The 16,466-nt window shown below is 28.4% G+C and overlaps 1 protein-coding gene across 1 annotated transcript in view; it reads right to left on the reverse strand.

Moving 5' to 3' along the window:
- LOC123302095 (lysine-specific demethylase 7B-like) overlaps positions 1-16,466 on the reverse strand; it is an 83,596-nt gene that overhangs the window by 44,393 nt on the left and 22,737 nt on the right. Inside the window, exons 5-6 of the mRNA XM_044884881.1 lie at positions 13,089-13,234; positions 1,405-1,606 (exon numbers count right to left, since the gene is read on the reverse strand). Coding sequence (XP_044740816.1) covers positions 1,405-1,606; positions 13,089-13,234 — 348 coding nt within the window. The remainder of the gene's footprint in view (positions 1-1,404; positions 1,607-13,088; positions 13,235-16,466) is intronic.

Consider the following 16,466-nt stretch of genomic DNA (forward strand, 5'->3'; position numbering starts at 1 on the left):
AGGTAAATGAGTTATATAGGTCAATTGGTTCTTGGGTCCGTAGGACCGATCTTGTAAACCGTTAGAGATAGAACAAATGTTTAAATGTAAAAAATGTTCCTTATAAAAAAATAAACAACTTTTGTTTGAAACATTTTCTCGTAAACATCTCTGTTTACCCACGAGGGCGCTAATTAGGTGAAAATTTTGTAGTATGTATTAATATGGGAATATCAGTTGTGTGTGTGGCTATTTAAGAGTGGAAATCTTTCTTTATTTACGTGACGTCAAAAACAAACGATTGCGTCATCAAAACTGTCTATACATGGTATTTCAACAATTAACTTAGTCAATTGTTTGTTTTCACTTGTTTATATTTGAAACTTGAATTGATCAATAATCATATAATTTGCAGGAATGATTGATTAGGATTTGGGTGAATCAGAAATTAATACTTTTCCATAGGTACTTAACATTCCAACCGTCAGATCCAACTTAATTAAACGTCATGAAAAGCTTATCGGAGTTTCACTTGAAGGACTTGCCAAAGAATCTTGCGAGGAAGCTTTAAAACTTAGAAAAAATTAACCGATTCTCAATATCTACAGTAAATATGAATGTCATTTTGATATTTAATTGCTACATGCAATCCACTTGACCGATGTATGTCATCTTCATTTTTAATACTTTCTGTCGCCAGTCTATCATTTAATTTTAATTTTTGTCCAACAATGAACTTCCAATTGCTCAACAATTTCAGTTTCTTTATTAGGACAATGGGTCTAATATTAAACTGCTATTATATATTTTCTTTCTATAATTTTACCTTAATATTTTTTTTACTCTTACTTTTTATGTTTTAGGCTTTTTATTTGGCTTCAGAAAATTATCCTAGAAGTCTATATGGTTAAAGCGGAACTTTTTAGTTTTAAACAAGGCATCTTTGGGGTAAAGGAGTTTAAAGAATAAATTACTCTTAAAATATGTTAAAAATGTCAAAATAGTTTTAAAATGCTAAAGTAACTGGAAATTTAATTTTTATTATATATATATATATATATATATATATATATATATATATATATATATAGGCTGAGTCATTTATACTTTGATATATGCAAATATCTAAACTTATTCAAAGAAAAAAACTTACAAAGCGCTACATTTTATTAAAATTACTAACTCCAGACATGTTATATATATATATATATATATATATATATATATATATATATATATATATATATATATATATATATATATATATATATATATATATAAATAGGATAACAAAGTTACATGTCTGGAATTAGTAATTTTAATAAAATGTCGCGCTGTATTAGTGTTTTTCTTTGAATAAGTTTAGATATTACCATCTCAAAGTCCAGTCCTATTACGAAAATCATGAAAATGAAAAAAACTCACATCTTTATCCACATTCCATGTTTTTAAATATGAAAGTAGAGCTTTTAAACCAGATAAAAGATAATTTGGACATTTTTTTTCTTGTAAATTTAATTGCCGTAATTCCAACATTAATGTTTTAGCTGCATACCAATTAATTGTTTCGAATAATGGAAACAAAAATTTTGGCGGTGTTTTTATTTTCTTCTCAATATCATAAATTCTATAATAAAAATTTTTTTAAATAATTTTCAATAGATTATTAGATCAGCGATTTCCAAAGAAATAGTCACAGTTCATCAAGGATATTCTGCGAAAACATGATTTTCCACATTTGTTGTTTTTAAAGAAAATATCGAGTACAGTATTGAAAGATTTTTGTTTTAAATGAATTATTAAGCCAGTGAATAAGCGTTTATTACCTCCAATTACGTGGAAAAAGCTGCTTATTATACCATGCATATATGAAATATACATAGTATATTAAGTTTTGTCCCAAGTTTGTAACGCTTAAAAATAATGATGCTAGGAAAAAAATTTTGTCATAGGTGTTCATAGAATCACCTAATTAGTCCATTTCCGGTTGTCCGTCCGTCCGTCCGTCTGTGGACACGATAACTCAAAAACGAAAAAAGATATCGAGCTAAAATTTTTACAGCGTACTCAGGACGTAAAAAGTGAGGTCAAGTTCGTAAATGAGCATCATAGGTCAATTGGGTCTTGGGTCCGTAGGACCCATCTTATAAACCGTTAGAGATAGAACAAAAGTTTAAATGTAAAAAATGTTCCTTATCAAAAATTAAACAACTTTTGTTTGAAACATTTTTTCGTAAACATCACTGTTTACCCGTGAGGGCGCCAATTAGGCGGAAATTTTATAATATGTGTACAAACTATACACTAAATGTCGGTCGGTAATGCAGAAACCTATAAAGTCATTTACATATGTACTATACTTTATTAGTTATGTATGTGTCACATGTTTGTATGTGTTATGTGATAAAGAAATTAACACTGACTATGCATGGTATTTCAACAATTAACACAGTCAATTGTTTGTTTTCACTTGTTTTATATTAAGCTGTATTAAGTCATATGAAAGCTTATCCCGAGTACGTGTTACAATAAATTATGGTTTTCGGAACAATTTTAAATTTTAATTTTCGCTGAAAACATGCATTGAGAAATTTATGAATAATAAAAAAACTACTAATGTCGAACAATAACCGCATGATCAAATGTTGTCAAAAATTGATCGAGTTATGCTAGTTTGAAATTTAAGAAAAATTTTCTATTTGTCTAAACAAATTCTTTTTATGATTTTCTTCTTTCTGTGTATGACATATCCACTTTGGATTAATTTATCAAGATAGTGAATCTGTCGAAAACAATAAAAACTATTTTGCTATGGGCCACATTAAGATATAATGTTACCAAAAGACTCTTTTTTTACCCTGTATATATGTAATATATATCGAGGTATACTAAGTTTAGTCATAAGTTGTAACGCCTAAAAATATTGATGCCACGAACAAAATTTTGATATAAGGGTTCAAAAAATTACCTTATTAGTCCATTTCCGGTTGTCCGTCTGTGGATACGATAACTCAAAAGCGAAAAAAGGTATTAAGCTGAAATTTTTACAGCGCACTCAGGATGTAAAAAGTGAGGATAGTTTGTAAATGAGCAACAAAGGTCAATTGTATCTTAGTGTCGTAGCACTGTTCCTTTAAATGGTTAGAGATAGAACAAAAGTTTAAATGTAAAAAATGTTTCTTAAAAAAAAAAATAAACAACTTTTGTTTAAAACATTTTTTTCGTAAGCATCACTGTTTACTTGTGAGGGTGCTTATTAGATTAGAACATTATAGTATTTATTATATGGCAATATCAATTATGTGTGTGACATCACAGCTATGTTACATATACACGACTGTGATATCTTTCTTTAATTACATGACGTAAAAATACAAACGTTTGCGTAACCCACACTTACTATACAGGGTATTTCAACAATTAACTCAGTCAATTGTTTTTTTCCCTTCAAAATCATCGTCAATATTTATTGAAAAAGGCGTATATGGTCTTAAGGATGTATGAGCACGGTAGTGGGGTGCACAAATTTAAAAAATATATATTTTCAATATTGATGATAAAATATATTATAACTTAGCGATATTAAACGAAAAGTAAGAATAAAAATTTTCGATATCTGGCGTAATTTTCAAAATATCGAAAATTGAAAATTTTGTTTAATTATTCAGCTTTCGATATTTCGAAAACCAAGGCACATATCGAAAAAATTTATTATTATTTTTCGTCTACATTCATGAAGTTATAACAAAATTCATTACCAAAGTGGAAAATAAGATAGAAATAATTTCAAAAATAAACCTACCCTGCTCTTACATCCCTTATATGGACGGAAACACTTGGTTTTTTTATTTTCTATGCCATTGCTTATATGTTTACTTTTTATTAAGAAGTTTTTTTTTAAATTTGTTTTTATCCATTCTAAGTAGAAATAATCAAAAACTTTCAAAATATGTCGTTTTTTGAGATTCCTCTATAAGAGCCAATGTATTTTATATCGATTTTCAATGACTATTTTCTTAAAAATTTTCACGGATACCTATGTTGAAATTTTAACCACATATTCTTTGAGTAAAAGTGTAACTATAAAAAAATTTTGAGCCTTTAAATCAAACATTGTTGTCATGCTCATACATCCTTAAAGCACTATTTTGTCCTTAAAATAACTTTTTTTATTATACAGAAAGCAGGCTTAAAACTTTACACAAAATAAATATTTAGCCCGAATAAGAGGAAAAAAACCTATTTTTTTAAGAGAATATGAAATTTTTCATACTTGAGACCGTATATTCTAATCATTTGGTTAAAAAAAAAAAGGGATTATCTGGAAAGTTTTCCGAGAGTTTTGAAAATGAGCGAGTTCATAGATTTTGAGGTGCTCTTTTCGAACTTTGCTACCTCGTATCTAAACTAGAAAAGATTTACTACAATTTATATCCAGACCCAAGTGTAACTACCCCTTCTAGGGGGTAGAAAAATATATGTTGAAAATGGCAACGGGAACCGATAGAGTTATGAAATCTAAAATGTGTAAAAAGTGTCATTTAAGTGTGTTTCGAAAATTCAGTACTTTCCGAGTTATTGACCTCTTAAATTGGGATTATTAACGTTGAATAACTCAAAAATTGGACGTTTTTTAAAAGAAGTAATTCGTACACTTTTTATAGTACTATAAAAAACCTTAAAATGATGTTTCAAGTCATTTGTCAAAATTAACGGAGTTATATATAATGAAAAGAAAGTTTCTCGTACCAATTTTTTATGTTTTATTCAGGACAAGAACTGACGAATTTACCACGGGAAATAAAATTAATGCTTGCTGCTTTCCAATTTACTTTTAGTGCAATAAATAAGCCGGAAAATACCATCAAATGTGGAAAAGTGGTAGAACAGCTCCGATTTCATCAAATTTTTTTGTGTACGTATTCCTTAGACCTTTAGGAACATTCAGCCGCACCTTGGCATTATAAAAAAAAAAAAAAAGAGAAAATTAGGATAGTTTTCCCATCCCTAAAGCACTCCAAATAGTAACAGGGAAAACAAATCAATATTTCACCTCGAAAATCGTCTCTCAAAGGTTTTCGAGGTCGCTGATCATGAATTCAAGGTTAAAAAGCAACTGAATATGGTTGCAACCCCGTTTTAATGAAACCTAACTCCTAGAAGTGATAGACAAAAAACTTTATCTAATTCAAAATTTTACCTCAGAAATCGTTTCTTGTGGAGCTTTTAGGTGCGCTGTTCACAAATTCAAGGTCAAAAGTCAATTGAGGATGATTTACGCCATTAAAACTACCCCTAGAAGTGTCATTTATAAAAAATTACGAAAATTCTGAATTTCGCCTCAGAAATTGTCTCTGCAGTTTTTGAAGTCGTTGATAATGGATTTGAGGGCAAAAAGCAACTGAATATACTTCCAAGCCACCCTTAAAAGCCACCCCTAGAAGTGACAGAGAAAAAATTAAATATTCCCTCGAACGAATGTTCCTAGAGGTCTAAGGAACACGTACACAAAAAATTTTTGAAATCGGAGCTGTTCCACCACTTTTCCACATTTTCCGGCTTATTAAATGTACTATTTATTAACGTACTAAAAACATGCAGTTTCGGATAAGTATTTTTTGAAATATTGGAATTGAAATGCAAAAAATTTTTTCGAAAAAAAGAAAAAAAAAACAAAAAAAAAATCATTACATAACCCGAAAAAAAGTTACAAAAAAAGTTTGGGAGGCAAAATATTCTTTTCAAGAGCTAAATTTTTTCCTTCAAATTTTTGTTTGTAACTAATTATTTTTCGAGTTATTTAACGATAAAGACAATTTTTACGTTTTAGTCAATTTTTTTTTTTTTTTTGCATTTAAAATGCAATATTTTGAAAACTCTTTCCCTGAAACTGTTCAAACTTTTTGAGCATATTACCTAAATAAAGAAAAATTCGAAAGCAGCAAGCGTTAATTTTGATTCCCGTGGTAAATTCATAAATTTCTGTGCTGCATAAGACATAAAAAAAGGTATGAGAAATCATCTTTTCATTAAAACTTCGTTAATTTTCATTTTCAAGGTTTTTTTATACTACTTGTAAAAGGGTATGATATACTTTTTTCAAAAAACGTCCAATTTTTCAGTCATTTAACGTTAAATACTCGATTCAAAATATATAATTTCTCACTTAATCTAATCACTTTGCGACGCTCGTACGCAGAAACTTTTAATCTTACGAAAAAAAATTGTAAAGACATAAATTTTAGGTTCAATTTTGTACGTATATACTTTCCTCATAAAATGACTCAAAAAGGAGATTTAGTCAAAAAACTACTTTTTGACGCCATTTATCCAATAAAGCGGCGCGAGCAGCAAAGATACAAGATAGCAAAGTGGAAATTCGAAAAAGCACTTAAAAATTTGTAAAATCACTAATTTTCAAAACTTCCGGAAAACTTTACAGGTAAAACTACCAGATGGCTATACTAGTATGAAAAATAACATAAACTAGGTAACTTTTTTTTGCTAAATTCATTCATCTGGTTATTATTTGACTTGCACTTTACAATCGATAGACTTCTAAATGCATGTTAACAACAATAATTTATTTTTTTTTCATATCGCAAATTCCACTCGATCCCGAAAAACTGAGATTTTTCGATTGTCTCAAGTTGCCATAATACGCCGCACTTACTTTTAACCTACAGAAGATTTGTACCAAAAATTAGCTTTGGAAGCGAAAATGCAAATACTGGCCCATGTCATTTTAAATTGCAATTATCTCATGTGAGGTAATGGTCTTCAAATTTTAACAGAACGTGCTATTTAATTAAGCTTCTATTTACTTGCATTAAAAGTTTTGAAGATATTTTACTTGCGTGATCCAACTACCTTAATTCAAATATAATTAAAAATATTTTATAAAAAATTAGTGCCAATAGAGAATTTTCCGGCGTTAAAAATTAGAAAATTGTCAAGTTTGTTTCCCCTAGCTCGAGCTTGCTAGAAATGGCACAATGCTGTCGGGCACAAGCATCAATAGGCATCTAGGGGTTCGAAAACTGCAAGCTGCTCCTTAAAGAGAATATCTTAATATCTTAAAAAGGGCCAATCTTAGATGGAAGGAGGAACGTGCTTGTGGTACGACAAGATAGATATGGCCTGAGTATAATCGTAGGCGTTCCGAAGATGTTATATCGCTTCAAAGGGCCCTTATTAGCCAAATTGTTGCGACTATTACAGGAAATTGGCTGGGCGGAAGACATGCTTAAGGCCTGGGCCTGACAGTGTATCACGATTATTGCAGGAGCTGTCACAATGTGGAGGAGTAGGAGACGATGTCTCATCTTCTCTGTGACTGTCCAGCTCTTTCCATGAGGAGATGAACTTATTTGAGCCAATCTCTCTTTGACAACTTCTCTCAGCTAAAGTGCATTCGCGTCAAAACCCTCCTGCTGTTCTTAAACAGCTCAAAATGGTTCATGGAGTAGTGGCCGGGAATGGGCCGACCCATTTTCGGTATCAAAACGGACCCCATGTTCTAAGTGTGTCCCACCCCAGAACAGCCACTCTAACCTAATCTAACCTTCCCCTAGCTCAATTTTTTGCACCTTCTTTAACTTTGTCCATATTTTGGCCTTTCTTTCTGTATTTAAAGCCATATTTCATAGCAGCTATAATGGACTTTTTAGATTAATTCATGAAATTATAATGGTTCATAACATTTATATATAAAATAGAAACTTTAAATTCCTCGAAACCAAATTCAACTCTATTATTGACACACCTTTTCTTAAAATAGGGAGCCTCCATAAAAAATTTGCGATGTAGGAGGCGTTGGTGAATTAATATTGGAAATCGCTGTATAGTCTAATCGACATGTTCAATTTGATGAAATATAGAAATACTGGTAGTAAAAATACACGTGAAAATAGCTCATTGGATTCGGAATGATGTCTAGAAAAATGTGCTAGAAGCGCTTTTCAGTACATAAAAAAGTTATAAACAAGTAAAGATGAAAAAAAAAATGTATTTCGTTTTTCGCCAATATTTCATAAAATATTAATACTTAAGAAATTTAAAAAAAAATTATTATTAATTAAGAGAAATTTTCCAATAAAATACTTTCACTTCCGGAACTCTATCTCCATTATTTACAATTTCAATTTAACGTTGAAAATAGGTCTTTTTCGTCAAATTTAGATTGTAGTAATATTTTCCAAAACGAGTATCTCACACTAAATAACTTTATTAGGGTATTAAGAATTAATTAAAAAATTTGAAAAAATTATAATGTATTTCGAAACACTTTAAAGAATTTATTACCGTTAGAAATTTATCTTAAAGTGAATCTTTCAACAAGTTGGGCAATTTTTTATTTACAAAATTTTTTGAAATTTTCGTTTTCTAAACTAAAAACAAAGTTAAAAATAATTAATTTAAAAAATTTGCTTTTTCCTTCCTGGAGCCCTCATTTAAGTTTACCAAAAGTGCTTAAAAATAAAAAATCATGCCTTTTTTGTGAAGAATGTATGAGCATGACAACAATGTTTGATTTAATAGTCTAGTTCACATGTACGATTTTTTCTAACTTTTTTGTATATTCTCCGAAAATTACGAAATAGGTGTCATTCGATTCGTAATTTTATGTAAAAAGTTTACTGAAAAATCCGAAATGGCGCTGAGAAAAATTGCAAAAGTTATAAACAATTAAGTGAAAAATAAAATAGGGTGCTCAGTTTTTTTTGAATAACTCAAAAAATATTGAAAATTTTCAAAATCTGAAATCTGAAAAGATCCAAAAAGATGAAGAAATTTCCTAAAATAAAGTTCCAACTACCGGAGTTGTATCTCTAATATTTATAACTTTTACAAAGCCCTAAAAATAGCTCAAAATACGGCAAGTCTGGCTCTCGTGCACGTTCTGTCTCTGAGACCTACTAACAAAAAAAATTATTTAAACATTTTGAGATACATGAATAAACAATAATCCGTGGTTTAAAAATTTTTATCCCAATTTTTCCATTAGTTATGTAATTGTTAACTAACAATTGTTTCTATACAGAATGTTAACATTAAATCTCCGATAATTATTAAACTAAAATCCCAGAATTTTTTTCCCTCCATGTAGGTATTCTTAATAGGCTTACAAATAAATTGCCGTTTTTCAAATTTTAAAATTTTGATTTTTCAATTTGTTATTAACATTTGAAAATTAACAAATGAAAAAAAATTTTTTTTAAATTGTTTTAATTTTTTATAGTTAAAAGCTACATAAAAGTAATTTTTTCTAAATTTTTACAATTGTTGTTTAAAAAATTGTTATAAACAAATACATTGTTTATGAGTAAATCGAAAATTTTTTTTTTGCAATATGTTCATTAACACAAATTATGATTTAAAAAAAAAAAAAAAAAAAAAAAACGGTTTCTTAAAAAAAATTTATTTGTTGCTTAAAAATGCGTATTGTAATAATAAAAGCCACAGATCGGAATGAAAAAGGCAAGTTTGATAGAATATTAATATTAAAAATTCAAAAAAAAAAAAAATAGTAAAAAAATTTTTATTGTAAAAAACAACGCATGTCTATTTTTATTATAAAATAAAGTATATAAAAAAAATAAACAGATAAAAAAAATTGTTTATAACAAATTATTTATTTAATAAACAAATGGAAAATTAATAAAAAAAATTTTTCTAAATTTAATCCGCAAGAAAAATAGAATTAATAATTTTTAGAATTTAAACGGTTTCTTAATATTAATAATTAGTAGCTAAAAAAGATTGTTAATTAACAAACGCATTTTTAAGCAACAAATAAATTTTTTTAAGAAACCGTTTTTTTTTTTTAAATTCATAATTTGTGTTAATGAACATATTGCAAAAGAAAAAATTTCGAATTTACTCATAAACAATGTATTTGTTTATAACAATTTTTTAAACAACAATGGTAAAAAAATTGAAAAAATTATTTTTATGTAGCTTTTAACCATAGATAATTAACACAATTCAAAAATTTAAAAAAAAAATTTTTTTTTATTACTTTTTTTCATTGTTAATTTTCAAATGTTAATAACAAATTGAAAAATCAAAATTTGAAAATTTGAAAAAAGGGAATTTATTTGTAAGCCTATTAAGAATACCTATTAACATTCTGTATAGAAACAATTGTTAGTTAACAATTACATAACTAATGGAAAAATTGGGATAAAAAATTTTAAACCACGGATTATTGTTTATTCATATATCTCAAAACTACATTAATTTTTTTATTTCTTAATATTCATATTTTATATGTTTAAATAATTTTTTTTGTTAGTAGGTCTCAGAGATAGAACGCGCACGAGAGCCAGAATTGCCGTATTTTGAGCTATTTTCAGGGCTTTGTAAAAGTTATAAATATTACAGATATAATTCCGGTAGTTGGAACTTTATTTTAAGAAATTTCTTCATCTTTTTGGATCTTTTTTCAGATTTTGAAAATTTTCAATATTTTTTGAGTTATTAAAAAAAAAACTGAGCACCCTATTTTATTTTTCACTTAATTGTTTATAACTTTTGCAATTTTTCTCAGCGCCATTTCGGATTCAGTAAACTTTCTACATAAAATTACGAATCGAATGACACCTATTTCGTAATTTTCGGAGAATATTAAAAAAAGTTAGAAAAAATCGTACATGTGAACCAGACTATAAAGGCTCAAAATTTTTTTTATAAGCAGACTTTTACCTAAAGAATATGTGGTTAAAATTTCAGCATAGGTATCCGTGTAAATTTTTACGAAAAGATTCATTGAAAATTGATATAAAATACATTGGCTCTTATGGAGGAATCTCAAAAACGATATATTTTGAAAGTTTTTGATAATTTTCACTTGGAATGACACAAATTTAAAAAAACTTTTTAATAGAAAGTAAACATATAAGCCATGGCATAGAAAAAAACCAAGTGTCTCTGTCCATATAAGGGATGAAAGAGCAGGGTAGATTTAAGGTTGAAATTCTTTTTATCTTATTTTCAACTTTGATGATGAATTTTGTTATAACTTCATTAATGTAGACGAAAAAATCTGCCTTGGTTTTCGAAATGTCGAAAGCTGAATAATTAAACAAAATTTTCAATTTGCGAATTTTGAAAATTACGCCAAACATTTTATTCTTACTTTTCGTCTTAAGGTAGTACCAGCATGAAATCACTTTTCGACAGATTTGGCCGAATTTTTTTTCTCGGGTTTATAATAGCTTTATTTATGAATTCCTAAAATTTCATAATTTTTGACCGTTTAGATCGCGAGATATTTAAAGACAAAGTTCGGGATTTTGAGGGTCATGTCCCATTTAAAGCATGTAAAATGTCCGGTCTCTCCAACTATTTTTTATGATATTATTATATATTGAAGAAAAAGTAGAAAAAAATGTTTATACAATAAAATTCTAAAAAAAAAATTTAGAAATTAATTTTCACTTTCGAGATATTAATTTTGACGTAAATTGATCGAAATTGGGACGTTGGCATAATTATTTCCCATTTTAAACGGTCAAAATTTCTGAAACTTTGGGAATTAATAGTAAGCATTATTAAATTCTTAAATTTAATTTTTCGTTAAATTCTGTCGAAAAAAAAATTGTACCATTGCTTTAACATAGAAACTGCAAATACCATGCTGGAACATCCTTAAATCGTCAAGTTATAATATAATTTACCATCAAAATTGAAAATATATTTTTTTTTTTAATTTGTGCCCCCACTACCGTCATACCGTCATACCTCATATATCCTTAACTTAAAAAATTATGATTAACAGTATTAAAATTTTTTAAACTCTTTTGACGTGACCTTGTTAAGTATGTATATAAAAAGGGCCCAAGGAAGCCAAAAAAATTATACTCCAATTGATTAAACATTTTTTTAAATTTACAATGAAAACGAAAATTCCAGAAAATTTTGTTTATAAACAACTGCCCAACTTGTTGTAAAATTAGCTTTAATTAAAATTTTCAAAGGTAATAAATTCTTTAAAGTGTTTTAATAGACCATAATTTTTTCAAATTTTTTGTTTTAAATTAATATTTAATACTTTAAAAAAATTATTTTGTATGAAATACTCGTTTGTGACAATATAACAATCTAAAAATGACACAAAAAGGCCTATTTTCAGCGTCAAATTAAAATTATAAAAAAAGGAGATAGACTCCGGGAGTGGGAGTTTTTTATTGAAAATTTCTCCCTTTTTAAGAATCCTTTTTTTTCTTTTAAATTTGTTAAATATTGATATGTTATGAAATATTGGCGAAAAACGAAATATATTTTATTTTTAATCTTTAATTGCTTAAAAATTTTGCAAATTTTATGTGTTGAAAACACATCTACACTGAAAAAAAAAATTGTTAATACCAACCGATATGGCTTGTCTCAACCTCCACGTTGAATGTGATACAACCACCGTACGGGGTTGAATGGTGAAGCTTATATGGATTACTATTGATTTTAGTGTCCTGGATTTTATAATATGGTAAATGTTATAAAAATGATCAACATGTTTCTTTCAAACTCTCTGTTAACTGGTAACAACAATCCTTATGAAGTTGCCTCAATCACATATGGGCTAGACATGATAGATATACGAACATAATAACCAAATCCTCACTTTAAAGCAAACGCAAAGAAATTTTCTTTTAATTCATCGATTCGCTTTATTTACACGATTATATATTTCAACTAAGTACAATTTTATTTTCCATCAATAAAATGTATGACTTTAAACTAAAATCAATCTCTTTCATAGAAGTAATGATTTTATTTATTTAACTTCAATGATTTTGTATCAATGAATTCATATTTTAAATTCAAACCCATTCTATTGTAAATACAAATATTTATGTACTTGTTCCAATCATTAGACAATTGTTTGAAAATAATTTTACTTTATTTATATGAAACGGATGAGGTTGTCGTTATTTTAATTTTTTTTTTTTTTTCAGTGTGGTACATTTTTCTAGATATCATTCCGAATCCAACAAACTATCACACGTATTTTTACAACCAGTATTTATATTTCACCAATTTGAACTTGTTGATTAGATTAATATTAGATAATTAAGTTCAAATAAGAAATAAATCTATATACTCACTGTAGTTGCATACGTATATTCAAGCTATGTAAGAAATTTCCACCGAATACTAATGAATCGACGGGCGTGAAAACAGCATGAATCCATCCAGTAGGAATAAACATTGTTTGTCCTTTTGATACAGTACATTTGTAACACTTATCCACCTAAAACAAATATCAAATTATAATTACAATGCAACCTTAATAAACGAATCTCAATATAATGAATTCCTCGACTTAACAAATTTTTCGTAATCCCTTTGAATTGCCCATAAAAGATGAACATGACTTAACAATAAAACATGCTCATAATGCTTTAAATATAATAAAATTTGTATTTCTCAAAAAGGGAGGGAGGTTTGAGCGACGATGTAGGCAAATCCATCACGAAATTGGATTGCGCTATTGTGGAGATAACTCTCACCGATCGTAAACACACAACACTTCATGACTTTTTATACCATGTATATATGAAATATACATAGTATATTAAGTCTAGTCCCAAGTTTGTAACGCTTAAAAATAATGATGCTAGGAAAAAAATTTTGTCATAGGTGTTCATAAAATCACCTAATTAGTCCATTTCCGATTGTCCGCCCGTCCGTCTGTGGACACGATAGCTCAAAAACGAAAAAAGATATCGAGCTGAAATTTTTACAGCGTACTCAGGACGTAAAAAGTGAGGTCAAGTTCGTAAATGAGCATCATAGGTCAATTGGGTCTTGGGTCCGTAGGACCCATCTTGTAAACCGTTAGAGATAGAACACAAGTTTAAATATAAAAAATGTTCCTTATTAAAAATTAAACAACTTTTGTTTAAAACATTTTTTCGTAAGCATCACTGTTTACCCGTGAGGGCGCCAATTAGGCGGAAATTTTATAATATGTACTATACTTGATTAACAGCTTTTATGTATGTGTCGCATGTTTGTATGTGTAATGTGATAAAGAAATCAACACTGACTATACATGGTATTTCAACAATTAACTCAGTCAATTGTTTGTTTTCACTTGTTTTATAATGAAAATGAACAAAAATAAGATCAAGCTACCATAACCCGATTGTTGATTTTTTATCTTTAATTCGTCAGTTTTGCTGTGCGAATCTTTGAAATTAACATTAAACTACCTACAAAATGTATGCACCCATCTAGATATCTACTTCTCGTAATTTGATAAAAATATCACAAACCTCAGTTTAACGAATCACTTAATATAACGAATTTTTACTGGTTCCCTTCAGATTTTTTAATATCGAAGTCGCACTGTTCCGCAGGGACCTACCTGTGGCCGTTGCTTAAATTAGTAATAGAAGAGCATGCTTTAAAAATAATTCAATTTGAAATATATTCTCGTAATAAACATTACTCTTTATTTTCTTAGTTGTTGCATTTAATATTAGCAGCCTAACAGCAGCCAACATCAAATTTTTGCCCTTTTTTTTGGTTTTCTCAAAGTAAGTCCAAAACTATGCGTTTTTTCAGAAAACACGTTCTATAAGTTTTTCAAAAAGAAGAAAATTGTTACAATTTGAAATTAAAACCAGCTCTGTAGGTTTAATACTTACTGAGATACAGCTGTCCAAAAATAATCCATTTTTTCCAAAAAAGGGAAATTTTCATGCTTCTAGTTAGTCATAGTTCTCATAATGGCTTAAAGGTTGTTTGAAAGCATTAATCATGAACATCCGAAATAGTCTGGAAGCGAATCGCAAAATAACTTGTCTTAACGGTAAGAGAGGTGTTGTGTTTTAAATTATATATTACTTAATTATATATCAAGTTTTCGTTATCAAGTTCTGAAAGTAGACATTTTCTTATATTAATAACAGAATAATAAGAAGTTACAAAAGATCATAATCAATTACCTAATTTTTATTACATAGGATTCGTTTTTTTTGTTACACTTTATTTTGTTTCCATAGATATAATATATATTTGTTACACAAAAGTTTTTACGTGTTGTTTTTTTTTTTTATCTAGCCTCTCCGCCTGCAAACAAACCAGAAACGGGCGATAAGAAACATTCCAAAAATAGGTTGCCAACCCAAATGGCTTGGAAAATTTAGGCAACCACCTCTCATAGTATGAATCAATTTATCGATTCTATTATTTGCGATATGATCGTTTTGTACATATAAAATTAGATTTATTAGATACTCGTTAGATACTCTTTTATGTTAATCGTAACTTGCCTATCGTGCACTTACACGTCTTGCCTATCGTGCACTTATTCATCGAAATTTTTGTCGAAAAATTTTCAATAGTTGAAAAGGCTTTGTTTGACTTTTTAGTATACAAAGAAGCTGTATAGTTGGAGCCAGTGCACGATAGGCAAGTTACGATTAACATAAAAGAGTATCTAACGAGTATCTAACAAATCTAATTTTATATGTACGAAACGATCATATCGCAAATAATAGAATCACTAAATTGATTCATACTATGAGAGGTAGCTGCCTAAATTTACCAACCGATTTGAGTTGGCAACCTATTTTTGGAATGTTTCTTATCGAACGTTTCTGATGTGTTTGCAGGCGGAGAGGTTAGATAAAAAAAACAACACGTAACAACTTTTGTGTATGAAATATATATTATACCTATGGAAACAAAATAAAGTGTAACAAAAAAACGAATCCTATGTAATAGTAATTAGGTAATTGATTCTGATTTCTGGTAACTTCTTATTATTCGGTTATTAATATAAGAAAATGTCTACTTTCAGAACTTGATAAACGAAAACTTGATACATAATTAAATAATATATAATTTAAAACGAAAGAAACATAGTTTTTACCGGATGTCCCACAACAACTCTCTTACCGTTAAGACCAGTTATTTTGCGATTCGCTTCCAGACTATTGCGGATGTTCATGATTAATGCTTTCAAACAACCTTTAAACCATTATGAGAACTATGACTAACTAGAAGTATGAAAATTTCCCTTTTTTCGAAAAAATGGATTATTCTTGGAGAGCTGTATCTCAGTAAGTATTCAACCTACAGAGCTGGTTTTAATTTTAAATTGTAGCAATTTTTTTCGTTTTGAGAAAACATTCTTACATTGAGAAAATCAAAAAAAGGCGCAAAAATTTGGCCGCCATCTTTAATAGACTTTTTCGATGTTACCCAGTAACAAAAAATTGAGTCGTGTAGATTGAAACATCCTTAAAAACATACTATAGTTTAGTCGAAAAGTCAGTTTTAAAAAACGATCTTTAACGGTTTAAAAGATAGGTCCTACGGACCCAAGACCCAATAGACCTATGTTGCTCATTTACGAACTCGACTTCATTTTTTAAGTCCTGAGTCCGCTGTGCGTTCGATATTTTTTTTCGTTTTTGAGTTTTCATGTTGACAGACAACCGGAAATGGACTAATTAAGTGATTTTATGAAC

Source organism: Chrysoperla carnea, chromosome X (genome assembly GCF_905475395.1).
Source record: "Chrysoperla carnea chromosome X, inChrCarn1.1, whole genome shotgun sequence".
In the NCBI taxonomy this organism is placed as follows: domain Eukaryota; kingdom Metazoa; phylum Arthropoda; class Insecta; order Neuroptera; family Chrysopidae; genus Chrysoperla; species Chrysoperla carnea.